At 42.2% G+C, this 22,159-nt stretch overlaps 2 protein-coding genes across 4 annotated transcripts in view; one reads left to right on the top strand and one right to left on the bottom strand.

Moving 5' to 3' along the window:
• MAPK14 (mitogen-activated protein kinase 14) overlaps window positions 1-10,516 on the bottom strand; it is a 72,179-nt gene extending 61,663 nt beyond the window's left edge. For 2 of the 3 annotated variants that reach the window (XR_014295550.1, XM_082639030.1), the window contains exon 1: window positions 9,868-10,516. Coding sequence is in view for 2 of the 3 variants with exons in the window: in XM_082639030.1 (XP_082495156.1) it covers window positions 9,868-9,983 (116 nt within the window). In the remaining variant the exon portion in view is untranslated. The remainder of the gene's footprint in view (window positions 1-9,867) is intronic. The other variant, XM_082639029.1, reaches the window with a different exon arrangement.
• Window positions 10,517-10,789: 273 nt separating this feature from the next.
• Window positions 10,790-22,159, top strand: part of SLC26A8 (solute carrier family 26 member 8) — a gene marked incomplete at its 3' end in the record, with an annotated part of 69,581 nt that continues 58,211 nt past the window's right edge. Inside the window, exons 1-3 of the mRNA XM_082639024.1 lie at window positions 10,790-10,869; window positions 13,762-13,873; window positions 19,764-19,950. Of these exons, the coding sequence (XP_082495150.1) occupies window positions 19,766-19,950 (185 nt within the window). The 5' untranslated portion in view covers window positions 10,790-10,869; window positions 13,762-13,873; window positions 19,764-19,765. The remainder of the gene's footprint in view (window positions 10,870-13,761; window positions 13,874-19,763; window positions 19,951-22,159) is intronic.

The raw sequence follows: 22,159 nt of genomic DNA, 5'->3' as shown, positions 1-22,159 counted from the left end.
GTTCCTGACCTCAAGGAATTGAGAAGCCTAGCTGGGGAGTCAGATTAAACAGATACACATATAAATTACTAGAGACTTTTACAAAGCAATATATTTGCTTCCTCCAATCCATTCTGTAACACTCCAATCAAACCAATTTTAAAATACTTTCCCTCCCTACTTTAACAACTCAAGAAACTGTAACTAGCTCTGTATTGCCTAGAAAAATGCAGTTGCCTTAACCCTACTCCAGACCTAATTCTTAATTTCTGGGGGTAGGACCCAAGCACCTGTATGTTTAAAAGCTCCACAAGTGATTCTGAAACACAAGCAGAATGAAAACCACAACTGGGTTCACCCTATCTGAGATACTACCCTTGTCAGGGCAGTCCATCTCATATCTAATCCTCTTAGTTATGTTTTCTCCTGTTACCTAAAAAGTGCCCTTTCTAGAAATGCTCCAAATACTACCCATCCTTCAAAACAATCTTCAGGGCTTCCCTGGTGGCACAGTGGTTAAGAATCCGCCTGCCAGTGCAGGGGACACAGGTTCGAGCACTGGTCTGGGAAGATCCCACATGCCGCAGAGCAACTAAGCCCGTGTGCCATAACTACTGATCCTGCGCTCTAGAGCCTGTGAGCCACAACTACTGAAGCCTGCGTGCCTAGAGACCGTGCTCTGCAACAAGAGAAGCCACTGCAATGAGAAGCCCGTGCACCACAACGAAGAGTAGCCCCCGCTCGCCACAACTAGAGAAAAGCTCGAGCGCAGCAAGGAAGACTCAACACAGCCAATAAATAAATAAATAAATTTATTTTTTTTTAAAAAAACCAATCTTCAAATCCTTCCTTCATGAAACATGCCAACTACTACAGCCGACAGGGCCCTCACATCTCTGTATACATCAATACCTTTATATATATATACATAGTTCACTAATATTTTATGTCTGTTTTAGACACTGGTGGGCATTTAACAGTCAGATGCATGACCAACAGATTTCTTTCACTACAGCAAATCTAAAACATAAATATAAAAATATACACATTTCAAACTTTCAAAATTATGTTGCTTTAATACCTAGTTATAGAAATCTTCAGGCTATTGGCTTATTCCGATTGTAATTTTCATGACCACTGTCATTCATCAGTGCTAATGATAAGCTTCCTTCAAATATCAGTTCCACATATCTAAGGCTGAACCATACAAGTTTATAACATAAATCTAATCCTAGGGTAGTTAGTGTTACATCTCTGAGATTGTCCTCAAGAAGTATGTAGAAAAATAATCAAGGGGAAGCATGAAACATTACCTTTCAATAGACTTGAAATCCAGAGTTAGACATTCTTGATATTAGGTTTGGAAGTATAAATTTGGATGCACAGTATATGAACAAGACACTGTTGAGACTATATCAGACAATGAATTCAAAGGGAATATGCACAGAAAGTATAGTGTTTCTTTTTGCAGGTGGAAGGTTCAAGTTATCCTATCTAGTTTTTACTCAGGGCCAATCAATCCAAATATATAGGGTTATATAAGCAGTTCTCAACCAAAGGTGATTTTGCCCTCAGAGGACATGTGGCAATGTCTAGAGACATTTTTGGTTGTCACAACTGGAGGCCGCAACTGGCATCTAGTGGGTAGGGTACGGGGTTGCTGCTAAATATCCTACAATGCAAGATAGTCCTCACAACAAAAAAAATTATCAACCCAAGATGTCAACAGGAGGAGTAACCCTTGTGTTATACTATATTTGGGAATGTAAGCACGGCTTGATAGATGCTCATAATACTTACTGCATGTTCTCTTAATTTGCTATTTTTTCCCTTTTGCTCCCTTTAGCATCAATATCATTGAGACTGCTAATTTCAAAGCAGATCATTCAAAGCATAAGGCATTTAGGCCACTAACCTAGGTATCAGAAAATGAACCAAGCCAAACTTATAATGTCAGATGAGGAAATTATTAAAAGCATATCAGTGTAGATACCAACATCAAAATTTCACTTCAATTTAATACTAAAATCATGAAGGAGTCATGTTTTATTATACCAAGTGAGAAAGATAACTAAGATTTTTACAAGCATTTGGTAGCCTGGAGAAGAAAACATAAATAGAAACTAGTATTCAAAAGTCTAAGTTCAAGAAGGTTCAAGCTACCTAAAGCCCTAGATGCAGGATTTGATGAAGGGGGAAAAAAGAAATAGCTACTGGGGATTAAGAATAAAGCATTTATTTCTGGGAATAAAGTTATATCTACTACAGGGATAAGGAAATACAAGAATGAAGAGTTCAGAAAATACTTGGGTAAACCAGACACCTCAAGTTCAGTGTCACAGGACGGACTAAAGGCATGATTATTAGGGGCACATAATTTGCAGGTGAGAAGACGGTCACAGCAGAGACACTACCCCATGTGGAATTATAGGGCTGCGTTAATGATCTACAGGACACTTACTCTCATTGTCCCTTTCCTCCCCTAAACCACAGCCTCCCTGAGTCCTTGGCAGATCAAAAGAAGAAGTTCTGACCTCTTGCGGGCACATGCTGATGTCATCGCTTTCTAGTTCTGAATCAGATGGAAAGGTCTCTCTGACACAGATTTCAAACACACATCCTTGCAAAAAGTTGCCCTAGATGTAAAAAATGACCAGTATGTCACTAGATTCAAGAGAGACACAGAAAAACCTAAAAGAAGATTTCAAGGGACGCATTAGAAATATAAGGTAGATTTGAGATGGCAACTTAAGCTGAAAGAATGCAGAAAAGAAAAGCTACTGAGGACTTCCAAAGCAATCTCTGAGAAAGCAACATAAATGTGTCCCTTCCAGACTGATATTTTCAAAAGCAGGAACCCTTCCTGCTTTTTTGTTTTTTTCAGTCTTTATAAACAGAATACCTACTATAGTGCCTAGCACTGGCCATACTGAATTAATGAATTTAAGAAAACAAAGAAGAAATTGGTTTAGATTTTTTTTTTTTTTTTTTTGCATAATGATGTGTGATGCCTACACTCTGGACCGTAAGCTTGGTAAAGCAACCAATGCATACTTGCGGGTAGACTGACAGTAAGACACACACACTCACATACCTTCCGTCGTGTCACAGGCGTAGTGACAATGCCACCAAGGCCTAAGAGGAGAAGGTTTTGAGGAAAACAAGGAAACCCGTAACACCATTCAAAGTAACAGAAGTCAAAATGTTCAGGGTATAAAGTTACTCAGACAGCAGGCCTAGACAAAATAAACATTTGTTCTATTACCTTTTTGTTATGTTGTCATGGGAATCTGTGTTTAGGAACACTTATTTTCTGAAACTAGATAACAGAGCAGTAAAAGGGGGATAGCTTTCATAAAAGAGAGAAACCTGTATCTATAAAGGCAGAAAAGTAAATAAATCCTATGGGTTTTTATACGGTGACATGTGTAGAATCTGTTGATCTATAAGATTTATTCAAGTTAACAGAGAAGTCATTGGGGGCTCCTAGCCAAAACATTATTAACAGGTAACAATAATCCAACCTCTCCTAAAATTATTGTGATGGGGGCAAGGCAGAGGAATGTAAAGCAGATACAGGGCCAAATAAAACAGAAAATAAATGAGATCTTAAAAGTTGAAAGAAGGTAAAAATTACTTTTTAAAAATAACCCAATAGTAAGAAAAAACCTAGAAGCCCAAAGAAGTTAGAAAACATTCAACCTGCCAGCAGGCTAATCTTCTTTTGTCAGAAGTCTAGAGCTAATCTCTTTGCTCCCTTCCTTTTGGCAAGAGAAACCTGAAAAGTGAAGTTAAGCTCCACATGTTATTTAAAGAGCTGGGCTGGAATACCCTGAATTTCTAGGGCCCACCAAAAGTACTGGCTCTGGCACACTGAGCCTTCTGGAATGAGAGTTGTTGAATACAGATCAGGGCTGTACACCAATTCATCCGACTCCCCCACTCTACCCTAAACTACAGTTAGCACCTCTAAATGGGTAAGGAACAGAAATGAAAAAACAGGGACCCCAGAGCAGAGTGATCTGCTAAAACATACGTTAGATCATGTCTCCCCTCTGGTTATAACCCTCCATGGTCTCCCGTCTCAGAGTGAACGGCACAATTCTTAAAAAGGCAAGTAAGACCCTTTATGATCCCAGCACCTCTGTAGCCCCTCCACCTGCTTCCCCTACTACTATTTGGCCCCTGGTTCATTCAGTTCGAGCCATACTGGTCTTTCAGCTATGCTAGAGAATGAGGCCTTTGCCTCAGGACATGTGCTGATCCCTCAACACGGAATTGTTCTTTCCTCCCCATTCAGGCCCAACCAGTGTTCTACATCACTTCCTTCAGGTCGTTGCTCAATTGTCACTTTATCACTGAGGTCTACCCTGCTTAAAAGTGCAACACAGCCATCCCAGTATTCCCTCTCTTTTCCTTACTTTATTCCCCGATAGTATTTATCACCTGACATGTTATAAATTTTAATTTTTTGTTTATTGTCTACTTTTATTCCCCTGCCCTTCGAATATAGTTTCTTTTTCTTTTCTTTTTTTTTTTTTTTTTTGCGGTACGCGGGCCTCTCACTGCTGTGGCCTCTCCCGTTGCGGAGCACAGGCTCCGGACGCGCAGGCTCAGCGGGCATGGCTCACGGGCCCAGCTGCTCCACGGCATGTGGGATCTTCCCAGACCGGGGCACGAACCCGCGTCCCCTGCATCGGCAGGCGGACTCCCAACCACTGCGCCACCAGGGAAGCCCAAAGAGGTTTTGTTTTTATTTGTCCTGAAGAAACTTGTGCATCACTTCCAAGTACATGGCAACCATGAAATGATATTCCTAGGTTCCAGAGTCAGGGGAAGCCACTTTATAATGAGGTTTTTTTGAGCTCTATAGTAATTATAGCTCTTGGATAGAAACAAATCAATACCAAATTTCACAGTAAAGAGCAAAAGTCCAGTGTATTTTCAAAGGCCTAGAGAGGCAGTTATTTCTATTTATGTCCTATACTATACTTACATAACAGAAGCATATACAGAGAATCTCAACTTTCCAAAATGTGCACAGAAGCATTTCAAGCCAAGGGGATTCATAAATTCAGGAATTAACTAGTTGCACTGATGATCCTTTGGGAAAAAATGCAATCTGGGCAATGAGTCCATTTTTGGTCTATCAATTCTGAGGAAGAGATGTGACTTTAATAAGTCATTACCTCAGATTAGCTAGGCTGACATTGGTGGGATTGGTTAGTCATAGTTCTACTATTTCAAGTGATCCAGCAACCCCTTTCTTCACAAAAGGAGGGAGGGGAGAGGCAAACAGCACAAGAGAAGGTGCCACCACACAATCTTAGCAGTCTACAAGTACAGGAAAGGAGAATTCTGAAGTGTTGAAACCCCAGAACCAAATCCAAAGTAGCACTGACAAGTATGCCATTCCTTTAATGAGTCCAGCTCCTCATCTATACAACTGGGTTAATAACACCAGCCTTCACAGAGCCAGTGAAAACTGAATAATAATGCTTTGAAATGCAAATACATTATGAAGTGTAAAATCCCATAAAAATGTCAGTTAATACTAAAGTGAGAGGGATCTAGCGACTTCTAGACTCAGTGACTTCTTCCACCTTTGAATCCTAAGCCCCAGGGTCTCAGCACCACCTGCACTATGGCCCATGAAAGGCAAAGTCAATGCAGATCTTCTGAGGCTGATTTAGAGGGAAATCAAAAGCATAGTCCTCAGTATCAAGAAATTAAGCTGGCAGAACTGAAAAGCCAGAGGTTCAGGATATCCTTATTTTAAAATGGGAGCCAGTGGAAAGGTTTCAGTGGAAAATGGAATCCGATAAATAAAGGATGACTTTATAGCCAACTTGACTGAACTCTTTCTTAAAAGTCTGTATCAATAATACAAATATTTGCCATTGTGTTTAACTATTTATTGGTTGGCATTGGTAACATCCAGCCAATCACCTTGCTTTTGGTTACAAAGGAAAGCAAATGGGAAGCAAGATCAGCATGGGCCTATTATCACCACTAGGAAAATAAACGGCACACCCCTCTCACTCATTAGGTCAAGAAAGTCACCTTTGCATACTCAATAATGATGTACTTTTATTAATTCGTGCCCTGGCTCATGCTAAAAAAAGGAAAAGATTTAAAATGGTGAAGGGCCATTAATACTAAAAAAATTTAGCTTCACTTTTTTTTTCTAATAAATTCTTTTTTACTATTTATTTTTGGCTGCATTAGGTCTTCACTGCTGTGCACAGGCTTTCTCTAGTTGCAGTGAGTGGGGGCTACTCTTTGTTGCAGTGCGCGGGCTTCTCATTGCGGTGGCTTCTCTTGTGGAACATGGGCTCTAGGCGCGCGGGCTTCAGTAGTTGTAGCACGCAGGCTCCATAGTTGTGGCTCGCGGGCTCTAGAGCACAGCCTCAGTAGTTGTGGTGCAAGGGCTTAGTTGCTCCGTGGCATGTGGGATCTTCCCGGACCAGGGCTCGAACCCATGTCTCCTGCATTGGCAGGCGGATTCTTAACCACTGCGCCACCAGGGAAGTCCTTCACTTATTTTTATTACAGTTATTTACACACAATCTTGTTCCACAAAGCATTTAGGAAGTTGGATTTGATTTCTTAGTAAATTTTGCCATCCTTTTACCAAAAGTTTTGTTATACACTTTATATACTGATGATAAACATAAAATGCACAGCACAATGCCTGGAACATAGAACACAATCCATAAATGTAGTTATTATTTGCATCAGGCTATAAACCCTATCAGGGAATGGACTGTCTTATTCTGTCTTGCTTAACACTCTAGCTCAAGAAACCCAGCCTGCTATCTGGTCCAGAGTTGGTGCTCAATAAATACTGTTTAATAAATGATTGAATATGATTTAAGAATAATTCTCAACTCTCACCTATTTTATGGTACCAGTGCCCCACCTCCTGTAATCAGAGGCAAGTGTCCGGAAAACCCATACACCAGAGGAAAGGCATTTAAGTTCCTGTTTATATTTCCTTAAACTCACCACAAAGCTCCTCCCCCTCCTTCTGTCCCCAAACCACAAAATCAATGCTGTGCAACAATGTATTCTTAAAAAAATTTGCTTCATTTCCCCTCACAGACAACAAAGTTCCTTAAAATTGCAAGACTTAGTTTAGTTCCCTTTACCCCTTAAAAAGGAAAGGCATATTTGTAAAACCCTATCAATTCCCAAATTTCTAGTCTGATTCCTTGATCTTTAATTCACAGTTGGTTATCACTCAGGTTGCTACATACTTGCTTTACTATATACTTAGTACAAATTAAAATACTGAAAATTGGCTTAATATTTTAAAAAACTTTTTTTAAGTTCCACATCAAAGTGTATCACACTTCAGAGCAATCAAATTAGGAAACTGACACAGATTATTTCAGTGACATTGCATTCCCTGAAATACTTTCAGAGATTCTTTTTTGGAACAGACTTCAGATCTAATTCTACAAATCACACAGGAAATTCTATGTCATTACTTTATGGTTACAACTCCTATCTGACCTCAAACAGTATCATCAACCTGGCTGCCTAATCTTTTTCACCAGACTTCAGTCCAATTTTCTAAATTATTTCAGATTCAATTTGATTTTGTTATTTCCTAAAATTAAATCTGCTCTCAAGAAAATGAAGATAATGAAAAATAACACAGGCTCCAAAGTGGATTCTAAGAGAAGTTAAAAAAAAAGTTTGCTGCCACACCTGAAAGTTGCTAATTGAAAGAACAACTTCAAATAACTACTTTGAATGAGATAACACTTGTACATCTAAATTCTGATACTTTCAATCCAAAATCAGTTACATTTGTTTATGGCCAACTATCACATAATATCGGTTATTTTTCTCCACCAATATGCTATAGGTTACATCTTAAATACCCTTAGCAGAACTGCCTCCATGGACAGACACACAAGAAACTTAACAGTGGTTGTTTCTGAGGAAAGGAATAGCACAATTGGAGAACAAGAAAGGAAAGGCAACTTTTCACTATCTTTTTATACCTTCTGAATTTTATACAATGTGAATGTATCACCTACCTTTAAAAACCTGTTTAACAAAGTTACTTCCAAGTGTCAGATATTGATGGTTTCTAAAAACCAGAAAAGTATAGTACTAAAAAAACATGGAGTTCATTTTAATGGCACTTCGCTGTAAATCTGGATCTCCAGAGCTAGGGCAGAGCTATTCACACCAATGGTAGGGAAACCTTGCAAGGAATTCTTTCCAAGTTCACTAAACTCCCCATAGTTGAGCTGTTCTGCTGTATTACTCCTTAAGGTTTAAACATTATTGGAAACAAAAACTCGGTACCACAAAAATTAATGTGTCAATTCAAGAATGAAAAATGGAGGTAAACTCATGAGCTATTAAAGGAGCAATGATCCAAACACATCTTCGAAAATTAGCAAATCAACAGCACACTATAAAAATGGAAAAAAGATGTCAAGCATAGTGCCATCAGCAACATAATTCCAACAGCCTGAACCAGAAAATGCAATATAATCTGTTGCTGGACACAATTGCACAATCTCAATTACCCAGAAGATTCTATAAACCGGAAATTCATGCTGGGGCTTTAAGAAACACAGGAATTATATTTAAAGATTAACAAGTCCAAAAGCCTGGAATTTGTGGCAAAACAAAAAAATAATTTTGTAGACCTCTCTTCAAATGATGCATGCACAGGAATTACATGAATTAGCTTCAGATCAGGAGCTCTCAAATTTCAGTACATCTAAAATATAGTGTCTAAAGCCTTGAAAGTTAGAAAAGTTTAGTGAAATATTTCAGGTCTGAACATTTTACAGTATCATTTAATTGAAAACACATTCACAGTGTGAATTAAAGCTGCAAAGTGTCTCTTCCTTCCTTTGCTATATATTCCATATCCATATCGTGTACCTCAGGCTCTAAGTGTGGATAAGTTCCCTGCAAACTCTCAAAGGGACTTTAAAAACACAGTATTTCACAAGAATTATCGCAATTAAAAAATATTTACAATACCTCCCGGCATTGTTAATAACTTTTTGATCTTGAGGGCATGCATCGGATCTGAATCTCACTTGCTCGAAAGGAGAAAACTGTTTTGTCAAACAATACTTAAACGAACAGTGGTATGTGACTAATCAGTGAGGCCGCCAGTTTCTCAAGCTGCAGTGTGTTTGCAGGCACTACCACCCACCCCCCACTCTGCGAAAAGGAAATACGCTTTCAACTGAATCGGAAACACACCACTCAAGCTGGCACAGGACTCACTGAGATAAAGTCGGTATTTTAAGCTCTATGGATAGCTACTAATTCAAGTGCGAACTCAAAAAGAACGCTTCTCAAAATGGGATTTCGACAGAGGTTTGCAAAAAAGCCCGCACTGAACGCCCTTCGTCCTCAGTTTTGTTCAGATGACGGCAGTCTCCCGGTCGAGCTTTGCCCTTCTGTTTCTCCAGGCAGCTCCCCGGGCTTGACTGCTCCGAGGGCAGGCTCCGGCGCCCAAGGTGGGCACATCTCGGGAGAGAGTCCTTCTGCTCGATGCCAGCAGGGAGACCCCCAAAGAGGGCCCTCCTGTTCCTGTCCCCAAAGCAGCAACCCCCCAAGAAGGGAATGCGCAGGGTGCGAGCCAGGGCCAGGCTCCAACACCATCACCCACCGCCCACCGTGGACCTGCGTCCTACACACAGCTGACCACCTATGTGGGTGTGCAGGGTGAGGGGTACAAGGGGTACAGGGAGGGCAGGACAGGGGTCGAAGGGGCAGGGGTGCCCTCCCCCAAGGGAAATTCCTACCGCTTGGTGCATTGCTGAGCCGTGGGGGCAGGCCTGGCTCTGGGGCATAAAGGGCCACCCAGCCCACCGAGGCCCCGAGCCCGGTGACACTCACCACACGGAGCCATAGGCGCCGGAGCCCACCGGGGACAGGTTTTGGTAACGCTCGGGCACCTCCCAGATTGTCTTGTTCAGCTCCTGCCGGTAGAACGTGGGCCTCTCCTGAGACATCTTCCAGCGGTGGCCGCGGGGCGAGGAGCTGGCCCTGCGGGGCCCCGCCTGCGCCCGCACCCGCTTCCCCGACCTCGTCGCCCGGCCGGACGGGCGGGGACCCTGCGCTGGCCGCCCGCGCAGGTGTGAGTGCCGCGATACAGACGACTCCCGCGCGCGCGGCCCCTGTCAGCCGCAGAGGCTGGACGCTCCTCCGCGACGGGGGTGAGCCCTGCTAAGGGCAGGGGCACGCTCAGGGGCTCAAGGCTGCGCCCGCCACGTTCTCGCTGCACCCTCTGCAGACCAGGCCGACTCCCGGCTGCGCCGCGGGGCTACGGCTCCAGCTGCAGCGCCCGCGGAGGTCCCAGTGGTCGCCGTTCCACAGCCAGCGAACAGGAGCCTCCCGCCGTACTCTCGCGAGAACAGCTCCCGAGCCTCTCTGCGAGCCGAGATTTTACCCAATATGGAACCTGCCCAAGGGAGGGGGTTGATGAGAGGAGAGGATGGGAGGAGCAATTCTCGCGAGAAGAGAGCAACAGCTGGCCACCAGAGGCAGGAACTCCTAGGGACTGCTCTTCTTAAGGGCGCCAAGGGGGACCCGAGAAGGAGGGGATAAGCAGACAACACATGCCGCGTGCGCCCCACCGTGGTCGGCGGGGCAAACGCCTGGCTCCCTGGTGGAAAGCGACATTGACAAACAAGGTGTCGGGAAAAGAGCCAAAAGACCTTTGAACTGCGGCTGCGGGTAGTCACCAGCAGCCGAGCACCTACTCAGCAGAACCCCCAATTTCCAAGAAATACTTGCATAATAAAGAGGAAGGTTCCGGCCAGAAAGCCGTTGCAGTCCCATCTGCTCAAGGACATACACGGCTTACTCTTCGGAATTCTGACGAAATCTGTCCCAAAGGTAAATATTAGCCCTGCATTAAGGTTGAGGTTTTCCACCCAAACTCTTCTAGTAGTTCTCAAACTTTTATGTGTAGAAGAATCACCTTGAGAGTTTAAAAATGCATATTCCCAGGATCCACAGTGAGTTTAGTTGGAGAGGTCCGTGATGGGCACCAAGAACGTGCATTTTTACAATACGCCCCAGGTAATTCAGGTTCAGGAAAGTCCCTGGTATCTCCCTTTGAGAAGCACTTTTAAACCATTACCCTGAAGGTTTGAAACTGATTCCTACCTTGAAGAGCTTCCAGTGAAGAGGATTTTAAGAATTTTAATCATGCCTCTCAGAGTAAGAACAGTACAGAGAGTAGTCTTCCGGCAGTGTCATATTGGGCGAGTCAACTGACATTTCTCAGACCTTAGTTCCAGTGTATGCAAAGAGAATTCCTGCCCCACATTCCCACCTGAAAGCTGAACAAGATAATAAATGTGAATGGGCAAGGTATTCTAACCCCATACCTTGCCACCACTGTTAACCTATTCCTACGCTAAAGCTTGTTACAATAGGCAGAATTAGACCCTATCTTATTCTTAGTCATTTCTTTTAGAAATATCTAGATTCAAGCCAGGACAATTCTCATCAATATCCATGATCATTCTCTTTTGTGTATGCATCCCTTGGAGTGCTCAGACTTTGCCTATCTTATTCCAGCATCTAGCACAGTGCCTAGAACATAACAGGTACTTCATAAATATTTGTTGAACAAATTATGAACAATGACCATGATCTCAATTTAGGAGGCAGTGCAGGATTCTCAGTTCTCCTCAAAGAAAACCAAAATAAAACCCAAAACCAGGGCCATGGGTGATTTGTGGAAAGCTTTCTTTGGATTCAATGTGACTTAGCCTGGAATGTGACTCTTGCCTACGAAGACATGTTGCTTAAAAATATCATCTCACACCAGTCAGAATGGCCATCATCAAGAAATCTAGAAACAATAAATGCTGGAGAGGGTGTGGAGAAAAGGGAACACTCTTGCACTGCTGGTGGGAATGTGAATTGGTACAGCCACTATGGAGAACAGTATGGAGGTTCCTTAAAAAACTAAAAATAGAACTACCATATGACCCAGCAATCCCACTACTAGGCATATACCCTGAGAAAACCATAATTCAAAAAGAGACATGTACCAAAATGTTCATTGCAGCTCTATTCACAATAGCCCGGAGCTGGAAACAACCTAAGTGTCCATCATCGGATGAATGGATAAAGAAGATGTGGCACATATATACAATGGAATATTACTCAGCCATAAAAAGAAACGAAACTGAGCTATTTGTAATGAGGTGGATAGACCTAGAGTCTGTCATACAGAGTGAAGTAAGTCAGAAAGAGAAAGACAAATACCGTATGCTAACACACATATACGGAATTAAAAAAAAAAAAATGGCATGAAGAACCTAGGGGTAAAACGGGAATAAAGACACAGACCTACTTGAGAATGGACTTGAGGATATGGGGAGGGGGAAGGGTAAGCTGTGACAAAGCGAAAGAGAGGCATGGACATATATACACTACCAAACGTGGGGTAGATAGATGGTGGGAAGCAGCCGCATGGCACAGGGAGATCAGCTCGGTGCTTTGTGACTGCCTGGAGGGGTGGGATGGGGAGGGTGGGAGGGAGGGAGATGCATGAGGGAAGGGATGTGGGAACAGATGTATGTGTATGACTGATTCACTTTGTTATAAAGCAGAAACTAATTTAAAAAAAAAAATGTTCCAAGGGACTTCCCTGGTGACACAGGCAGGTTAATCCGCCTGCCAATGCAGGGGAGACGGGTTCAAGCCCTGGTCTGGGAAGATCCCACATGCCGCGGAGCAACTAAGCCCGTGTGCCACAACTACTGGGCCCGCGCTCTAGAGCCTGAGAGCCACAACTACTGAAGCCCGTGCTCCTAGAGCCGTGCTCTGCAAGAAGAGAAGCCAACGCAATGAGAAGCCGCACACCTAGAGCCCATGCTCCGCATCGAAGAGTAGCCCCCACTCGCCGCAACTAGAGAAAGCCCGCGCACAGCAGCAAAGACCCAATAAACCCAAAAATAAAAATAAAGGAATAAATTAATAAAAAATAAAAACGTTCCAATTCAACCTGCAGGGTAGGGAGCTTTCTAAGAAGTATCAGAGGTTGAAGGAGGAAGTGAGAGCAAAAATGCAACTGTAAAGATATGAGGGGTGGGAGTGGGGAATCAAGGTGACGAGTGCATGGATACAAGGGAGGAAACCTGGAAGTAGGAATTCTAAGAAATTCATATATTTATCCAACAAATTGGAATGATGAAGTGAGAGTGACCAAAAGGGTAAAGATCAGCAATACCTTCACTCATTCAACAAATATGTATTGAATGCGTCCTAGGTACCCGGCATTTCTGATGGAAAAGTGATTAAAAAGCAGACAGTTGCTGCCTATGTGGAGCTTACAATGAACAGCAGGGCAATCATTCAATTATTCAACACAAATTTATTGAGCATTTACTAGGTCTACCACATTGCTTTAGGCACCAATGATACAGCAGTTAATGAAAGAGAGAAAAATCCCTGCCCTTTTGGGGATGAGACAAATTACAAAAAGGGATAGGTAAAGTGAACAATATATTAGACACTAATACAGTAATCAAGCAAGTGTAAAACTGCAACTGAGCCAAGCAGGAATACAAGGCATAGTGAGAGGCAGTGACTGGGATTGAGCCTCACAAGGAGGTTAAGGGGGATTAGGGGCGGGGAGCAGAGCAGAAGCCCTGGGCAGGAGAGTGTCCTTCAGTGGGAGAAGCCAAGCTTGTGGGGCTGAGAATTAAGGTTGGAGACCTCGGTGACCCTCTAGCCTCCAGTTTCCTCCCGCGTCTTCTGTTCCCACAGGGTCGTCGGGAGACTCAAGTGAATTACTGTACGTGAAGTGCGGGGCGCGAGGCCTGGCATCAAGGAGGCCCTCAATCAAGAGTCGTCGAGAGCGGAGGGCTGGGTGACACAGGTAACCGCGGCGCAGCTGGGCCTCTCCCCGCTCCCCACCCCGGCTGCCCAGGCTCCGCTTCCTCGCCCCGCTCTTGTCCCCCGCCCGCCAGAACGCCCGCGGGTTCGGACGCAACGGCTCGGGAACCGCCGGCGTCCGCGTCCACAGCGCCGCCCGCCTGGCTGGAGCTGCCTCCGGCTCCAGCGCCCGCTCTCCCGCCGCAGCCCGGGAACCAGGTGAGCCGAGGAAGCAGGGGAGCCGCTGCCGCAGCCGCCCGGGGCCGCGGACTGCAGGTGGTGGCGGCAGGGCCCCGGCCCGGGCGTCGGGTGCGGAGGACCAGCCCCTCTTTACACTCGGAAGTCCCTGGGCGGGGCCCGCGGCGGTCACCGCAGGGTTAGGCACTTCGCGGCCGCTCAGTCAGTGTTTGGGGAATGAATGAATGACGGCCGTCCCTGGGAGCTTCTCTCTCTTAGGTGTCGGCTCTACTTGTGAAAGGCCGCGTGGAACAGCAGTGAGGAGAGATGGTGTGTGCGTTTGGCAAGCTGAATCCTTCCACACTTGTGGGTCTGAGTTGTCAGAAGCGCCAGAACTGGTCTACTCCATGAGCCTCACCTGACTCCCCCATCCATCTCCTCCTGAGGCCTGACTGCCCAGATGCTCTTCCTCCTTTCAGACTTCACTGCTTTTGTTCATTTTGTTCCTTCTGACTGAGCCACCACTTCCACCTCTCTTGGCCCCTTTCTTTTCCTGTTAAGTTCTGTTTATGTATGTGTCCCTCTGCGAAGCCTTCTCCAACATCCCCACCCCAATAATGAGTTTCTCTCCAGCACAGCCGTTTGGTAATTCTCTCACCAGGTCGCATTAAAGGTAGTTGTCGGTGGCTTCCCTGGTGGCGCAGTGGTTGAGAGTCCGCCTGCCGATGCAGGGGACACGGATTCGTGCCTCGGTCCAGGAAGATCCCACATGCCGCGGAGCGGCTGGGCCCGTGAGCCATGGCCGCTGAGCCTACGCGTCCGGAGCCTTGCTCCGCAACGGGAGAGGCCACAACAGTGAGAGGCCCGCAAAAAAAAAAAAAAAAAAAAAAAAAAAGGTAGTTGTCGGTGTGTTCCCACCAACCCCATCCACTAGACCGAGTGACTGAGAGATACTGAAAGCAATGCTCTTTGCTTGTGCCTTTTCTTTTTCCACATACATTCCCCCTTAAAAGCATAACATAAAAGCATAACGGGCAAAGGGCTGTTGTTTCTGATGGAATTACAGATTATTTTTTTTGAAATTCTGGAAGTGAATTTTACCTTCCCATGATTGTAGAGAACATATGAAAGATGACCATATGAGAGGATAGTCTTGAAACTAAACTAAGGTTCAGGATTTCACATCTGTTGGGTTAATAGTCAGAAAACTGGGCTGTATTTAAATATTTTATTCTTGGCTTTTAAAGTACTTTCAACACATTATGTAAAAGAATCAGTTGATGGCTGGATGGATAGGGGTAGTATGGGGGATGAAAGAGCTAGGTCAAAAGTACCCATGTTAACAGTATGCCCCAAACTAGCACTGAATGACTGAATAAAGATAATTAGCTATATTTACAGTGGTCTTCATATTTCATTGTGTATCAGAATCATCTGGAGGGCTTCTTAAAACAGACTGCTGGCACATCCTCAGAATTTCTGATTAATTTTGTCTTGCTAGTTGGACCTGAGAATTTGCATTTTCAACAAGTTGCCAGATGATGCTGATGTTGTTTGTGGGACCAAGTGTGGGCTACAGAGATTAATTTATATTAGTTAGTAGTGAATCCAGATATCCCAAACTATGTTACATTTGTAGAATATGACAATAAAACCTTAAGTTGTTCAGACCATGGCCCACCCACCTAAATATTTTGTCTGATGGCAGGAAGCATCAGGGAATTGTAGGAGTCAGTAACCGAGATTCCCTCTTGTGTTGTGTCTCAGCTGAAAGGTCATTATCCCATCAGTGTAGTTTGGATTACTTTCTTCGGAAATGCATCATCTTTTCCACGTTAAAGTACATTTGCCACTTGTCAGTAACAGCTTCTGATCATCATACCTTATAGGGAAGGGTCCTGCTAGTGCATAAAAACAAGCCAGTAGGGCTTCTGTGAAGTCAAGAAAGATGTAATGGAACTGAAGAAATTTCAGAGATGACTACTAAAAACAAAAAAAACAATAAGGAAATTATGTGTTTTCCCTTGCTGCCTTTAGCCAGTCATATGATAAGTCCTTTAAAGACAGCTTTCTACCTGCCCCTCCTAGCCATCCTGACTGTGGTCCCATGAGTTGTGACTTGATTGCCTCTCCCTTAGACTACCATGGTAGTAATGGGCTCCCACTGCTCTTTTTGCCTCAGTCTCTCCTATCTCCAGCACTGTCCAATAGAACTTTCTGTGATGATGGAAATGTTTTATACCTGCCCTGTCCAGTACAGTAGCCCCTGCCACACGTGGCTGTTGAGCACTTGAAATGTAGCTAGTGTGACTAAGGAACTGAATTTTTCATTTTATTTATTTATAATCTTTAGGCCGTGCCACGCGGCATGTGGGATCTTAGTTCCCTGACCAGGGATCAAACCCATGCCCCTTGCAGTGAAGTGTGGAGTCTTAACCACTGGACCGCCAGGGAAGTCCCTCATTTTATTTTAATTTAATTTAATTTAAATAGCCACAGGTAGCCAGTGGCTACCGTACTGGGCAGCACAGCTCTAGACTATACCACTGACATGATTCATCTTCCCAAAGCACATCTCTGTGCATATTACTACTCCTTCTTGAACATTTTAAATAGCTAAAAAGTCCAGGTTCAGCCCAACATTCAAGACCCTCCAGAAGTAGGCCTCAACCTACTTTTTTGGGTTTGACACTGACTTTACTCAGACCTATTGAATTACTTGCCTTATATTATCTCTGTAATTTTATCCTCTTCTCTTTCTGAAATACCTTATTCTCCTCCCTGCCCCCAGCTTAGCCAGAGCAGAGTTCAAACCATATCTCCCCCAGGAGGACTTCCTCATCCTTCTAGGTTGGGGTTATTAATCCCACTCTATAGGAGATCACGTGGCATTAGATGTGACATCTATTTTAGAATCAGAAAGACCAGGTTCAGATTCTGGTTCTGCTGTTTAATAGTTATATGATTCTGAGGAACCCACTAAACTCACAAGTGAAATGAGTATAATCATTATCAGGAAAATAATACTTATCTCTTGAGATGATGTGTGTGAAGAAGCTGGCATATGGCAGGCCAGCAATAAATGTTAATTCCTGTCTTTCCCACCTCTGAAGTCTTATAGCACCATATTTTGGTATTTTTATTCTAGTAAATTGTAGAGTCTTTGGTTTTTGTTTTTGTTTTTTTTTTTTTTTTTTGCTGCGGTTCCCTGACCAGGGCTTGAACCTGTGCCCCCTGCATTGGAAGCACAGAGTCTTAACCACAGGACTGCCAGGGAAGTCCCAAGTCCTTGTCCTTTTGTATCCTCAGAGCACCTAGCATTCAGCAAATGTTTGTGGAACACTGAATTAATCGACCACAGGTGAAATAGCATTCATCAGTCAGAAATAAATAAAGGCCAAGAATGCATATGGTAGGAATTCATAAGATTGTGAAAATAAAAGCAGACAAGCTCACCAAATCCTGGTCTAATAGATGGTGGCCACCTCTTGAATTATAAATGATGTAGACTGAAGACAATAAAATGAAATCCTTCTTTCCATAAGTGAACTGATGAGATATAATACCTCCTAAGGGTGCGACAACAGAAAACATAAATGCTTTAGCTTTGAAAGAGAGAAATTCTTGGGGTATAAACTATAATTTGTGATGGGAGGAGATAAGGATATTTTGTCTTTAACAACAAGGCTCTGGGGACACTGGTCACACACTGGTGGTTCACAGACTGAATCTAGCCTGCAGAGATGTTTTGTTAGATGTGTACTGTGTTTTTAAAAATATGTAAAGTAATCGATAACATTTAAAAGTCAGAAGATTTCACATAAAAATCTGGAATTATGACTTCTCTGGGAAAAGATAAGATCTGGCCATGCTGGACCCCACATGACCCATGGCAACAATTGCTGCAGTTGAGTAGCTACAGCTCCCTTTCCCAGGCCCACTGTTTCCACTATGCTTGATGTTCATATGCTGCCTGCTTCATGCCTGCTTCGTGCTACTTTCAGAAACAAAATGCTGGATTCTAGACCCTGCATCTAACCCAGGATGGCAATTTTTATAATCTCAATATAATAAGCAAGTTAATTAAGCTCTTTTTAGTTGCCAGGAACAGATATATTCTAGTCATGGAAATTTATTGTAAGATTACATAGGAAAAGTAAGGAAGGCTGGATCAATATTCCTATGGGTGGAGGAAAGAAAGGGAAAAATATTACTTATGTTTTAGTGTACAATTCTGCTTTTATTTTCTGTAAGATACAAAGTACTGATTCTCTTAATACATTGTAAAATACCTCTTCCATCCTCTTCTGTATTCCCCACCCACACTCTCACTTTATTGAATTTGTGATCGTTAGTTCTTAAGTGTTATACAGCTCACCCCTGCTACCCAGTGCTTTGAGAGTAAACATACATTATATAACTATGGCCAAGTTACCTAACTTTTCCAAAACCTCAGTTTTATCACCTATAAAATGAGGATAATAGTAGTACTAGGATTGTTGTTGGAATTAAAAGAAATAACTCATGAAAAAAATCTAGTGCAATGCTTGGTATATAATAAGTGCTCTAGAAATGTTGGTGATGATAATGTTGCTGCTGCTGAAGATACAGAATAATTCTGATGGAAAACAAATGTTGCTGATACATTAAACTTGTTTGCAGCCTCGCCTATAAAAGAACTACTTGTGTAATCTACATAATTTGAGTGTTTACCTATATATTTTATAACTATGCAAAATATATATATGTATACTTTTTTACACATTTGTGTGGAAGAATATTAGAGTTCATGCTTTTTTTATTATTCAAAAACACAGATGATCAAGAACAGTTACACCTTCTCCCAGAGATGGATCTATATCCATCCTCATTAACTCTTTCTTCTCATTCTCTTTAAAACAGCAGGATGATACTACAGATTTTTAAAGCTTAAAGTGACCCTTAGAGATCATATTGTCAAACCATGTCATTTCATGGACAAAGAAACTGAAATTCACTTTCTAAGAAACTTGCCCCCAGTCATACAGCTAGTTAGAAAAACAGCCAGGGCTAGATCTCCAGAATCCTGATATCCTGTGCAGTGCTTTTTCTGCTACATCATGATGCCACTAACTGGATACTTGACCATAATTCAAGAAATATTTGTTGAGGGCCTGCTAAGCATCAGGCATTATCCTGGGCTCTGGGGATACAGCCACGAACAAAGTCCTGCCTCTTGGATTTACATTTTAGTGTGGGAAACAGAGAATGAACAAATAGACAAATATTGAATCAGGTATTGGTTACTTCTATGAAGAAAAGAAAAGGGTAAAGGGATAATGATGGATGCTATTTTAGAGAGAAAAGGAGTTAAAAGACACTATGTTGACCCCTTAACCCTTAGCATTTTCAGTGAAAATTGGTGATTATACTTTTACCTCTTAATCTTTTCCCCTGCAACATAGCAACATAAATGAATATAAAGAAAACTAGGCTTTCTAGCTGGACACCTGGGTTCTAGTCCTGACTCTAATTATTCAAAAACCAAGGCTGTTTAAACTTCTGGGCTTTGGTTTCTCCATTTTGAAAATGAAAATAATATATACCTTGCTTTCTTTATAGGGTTGTTTTAAGTATAAAATTATACAATAAATGGAATTTTTATTTCCATAAAAATGTGCCAAGGATCTAGATTTTTTAAAAACTGTCTTTTGTTTAACTTCTTTCCACTTATCCAGGAATGATGCAACCAGAGAGGAGCTTCCAGAGTTTGGGCTCTAGATACAGGCAAAACTCTTTCATGTATGATGTAAAGCGAGATGTGTACAATGAGGAGACCTTTCAACAGGAACACAGAAGGAAGACCACTTTCTCTGGAAACTTGGGCATCAACATCAGCACCATCAGTCACCATGTCCAGTGCCGGTGCGTGTGTGCGATCATTCAACCGCCACCAAGCTGGCAGCCCTAAAACTCTACTTGACACCTTTGGTGCCTACTTCTGTTTTCCTCCTCTGAATTCCTGTCATCAGAAACCTTAGCTTATTGCATAATTCCTCTACAGTTTTTTTTGTGGTTTGTCTTGTAGCACCTTCTTTTTTTTAATTTTTAATTTTATTTTTGGCTGTGTTGGGTCTTTGTTGCTGCACACTGGCTTTCTCGTTGCTGCACGGGCTCCTCATCATGGTGGCTTCTCGTTGCGGAGCACGGTCTCTAGGCGTGCGGGCTTCGGTAGTTGTGGCACGTGGGCTCAGCAGGTGTGGCACGTGGGCTAAGTAATTGTGGCACACAGGCTCAGTCGCTCCGTGGCATGTGGGATCTTCCCAGACCAGGGATCGAACCCGTGTCCCCTGCATTGGCAGGCAGATTCTTAACCACTGCGCCACCAGGGAAGTCCCTTGTAGCACCTTGTTGATTATAAACTTCATGGACATAAAGACCTTAGCTGTCCCCCACAGCATCTAGGGATGATATTTAGTAAATACATTGTTTGATTAACCACCATTGCCAGTCTCCTAACAAACAACAACAAAAGCAACCGTGGTGAGCTAATTAATGATAGCAGAATGACTATGTAAACCCTATAGTTCAGGGGCTCGTAGCCTGTTTTTGTGCTGTGAACCTTTTAGCAGTCTATCAGAGCTAATGAACATCCTTTCAGAATAATTTTTTTTTACTTTTTTTAATTGTGGTAAAATATATATAATATAAAATTTGTTGTGTTAACCATTTTAAAGTGTACAAATTAGCAGCATTTATGACATTCACGTTGTTGTGCAACCATCACCACTATCTATTTCCAAAACTTTTTCATCACCCCAAACAGAAACTCTGTACCCATTAGGCAATAACTCCCCATTTCCCCCTCCTCCGGCCCCTGGTAACCTCTCTTCTACTTTCTGTCTCTATGGATTGTGTATTCTAAATATTTCATTTAAATGGAATCAGACAATATTTGTCTTTCATGTCTGGTTTATTTCACTTAGCACAATGGTGTAGCGTGGATCAGTGCTTCATTTCATTTTATGGCTGATGATATTCCATTGTATGTATGTACCACATTTTGTTTATCCATTCATCTGTTAATGGATACTTAGGTTGTTTCCAATTTTTGGCTATCGTGAATAATGCTACCATGAATATTGGCATAGGAGTATCTGTTCAAGTCCCTGCTTACAATTCTTTTAGGTATACACTTAAGAGTGGACTTGTTGGATCATATGTTTAACTTTTTGAGGAATTTTTTTTCACAGCACCTGCAGCATTGTGCATTCACATCAGCAAGTGTTCCAATTTCTCCATATCCTCTCCAACATTTGTTATTTTCCATTTTTTAAAATTATAGCCATACTAGTAGGTGTAAAATGGTATCACATTGTGTGTTGCTTTTTTTTTTTTGCATTTCCCTAATAACTAAATATGATGAGCATCTTTTCATGTGCTTATTGGTCACTTGTATATCTTTTTTGGAGAAATGTCTATTTACTTCCTTTGCCCTTTTAAAAATTAGGTTGTTTATCTTTTTGTTGTTGAATTATAGGAGTTCTTTTATGTATTCTGGATATTAAACCCTTATCAGATACATGATTTGCAAATATTTTCTCCCATTCTGTAGGTTGTCTGTTGATAGTGTCCTGTGTAAACAGTTTTCATTTTAATGAAATCCTATTTATCTATTTTTTTCTTTTGTTGCTTGTGATTTTTGTGTCATATTTAAGAAACTATTGTGAAATCCAAGGTAATGAAGATTTTCCCCTGTTTTCCTCTAAGGGTTTTATAGTTTTATCTCTTAAATTTAGATCCTTGATCCATTCTGAGTCAATTTTGTATACGGTATAGAGTAAAAGTCTGACTTCATTTTTTTCCATGTAGCTATCCCATTTTCCCAGCCCTATATGTTGAAGAGTCTATTATTTCTCCATTGAATGGTCTTGGCCAGAATATTTTTAAATGCATAAAATACATAATATTATAAAGGAAACCAGTTATATTGAAATATAGTTATCAAAATATGAAAATATCCAAAAATTATATTTAATGATTGTGGGTCTAATAACTACCATACTTTCTAAGTAATGATGAATATAAATGCCATTTTAAGATATCTGCAGCAATTTTAATGTAATATGAAGAT

This window comes from Mesoplodon mirus (assembly GCF_964341445.2).
Source record: "Mesoplodon mirus genome assembly, chromosome: 12".
NCBI classification, from domain to species: domain Eukaryota; kingdom Metazoa; phylum Chordata; class Mammalia; order Artiodactyla; family Ziphiidae; genus Mesoplodon; species Mesoplodon mirus.
Note: the sequence above shows the minus strand (reverse complement) of the source record. Positions and strands in the feature narration are given on the sequence as shown.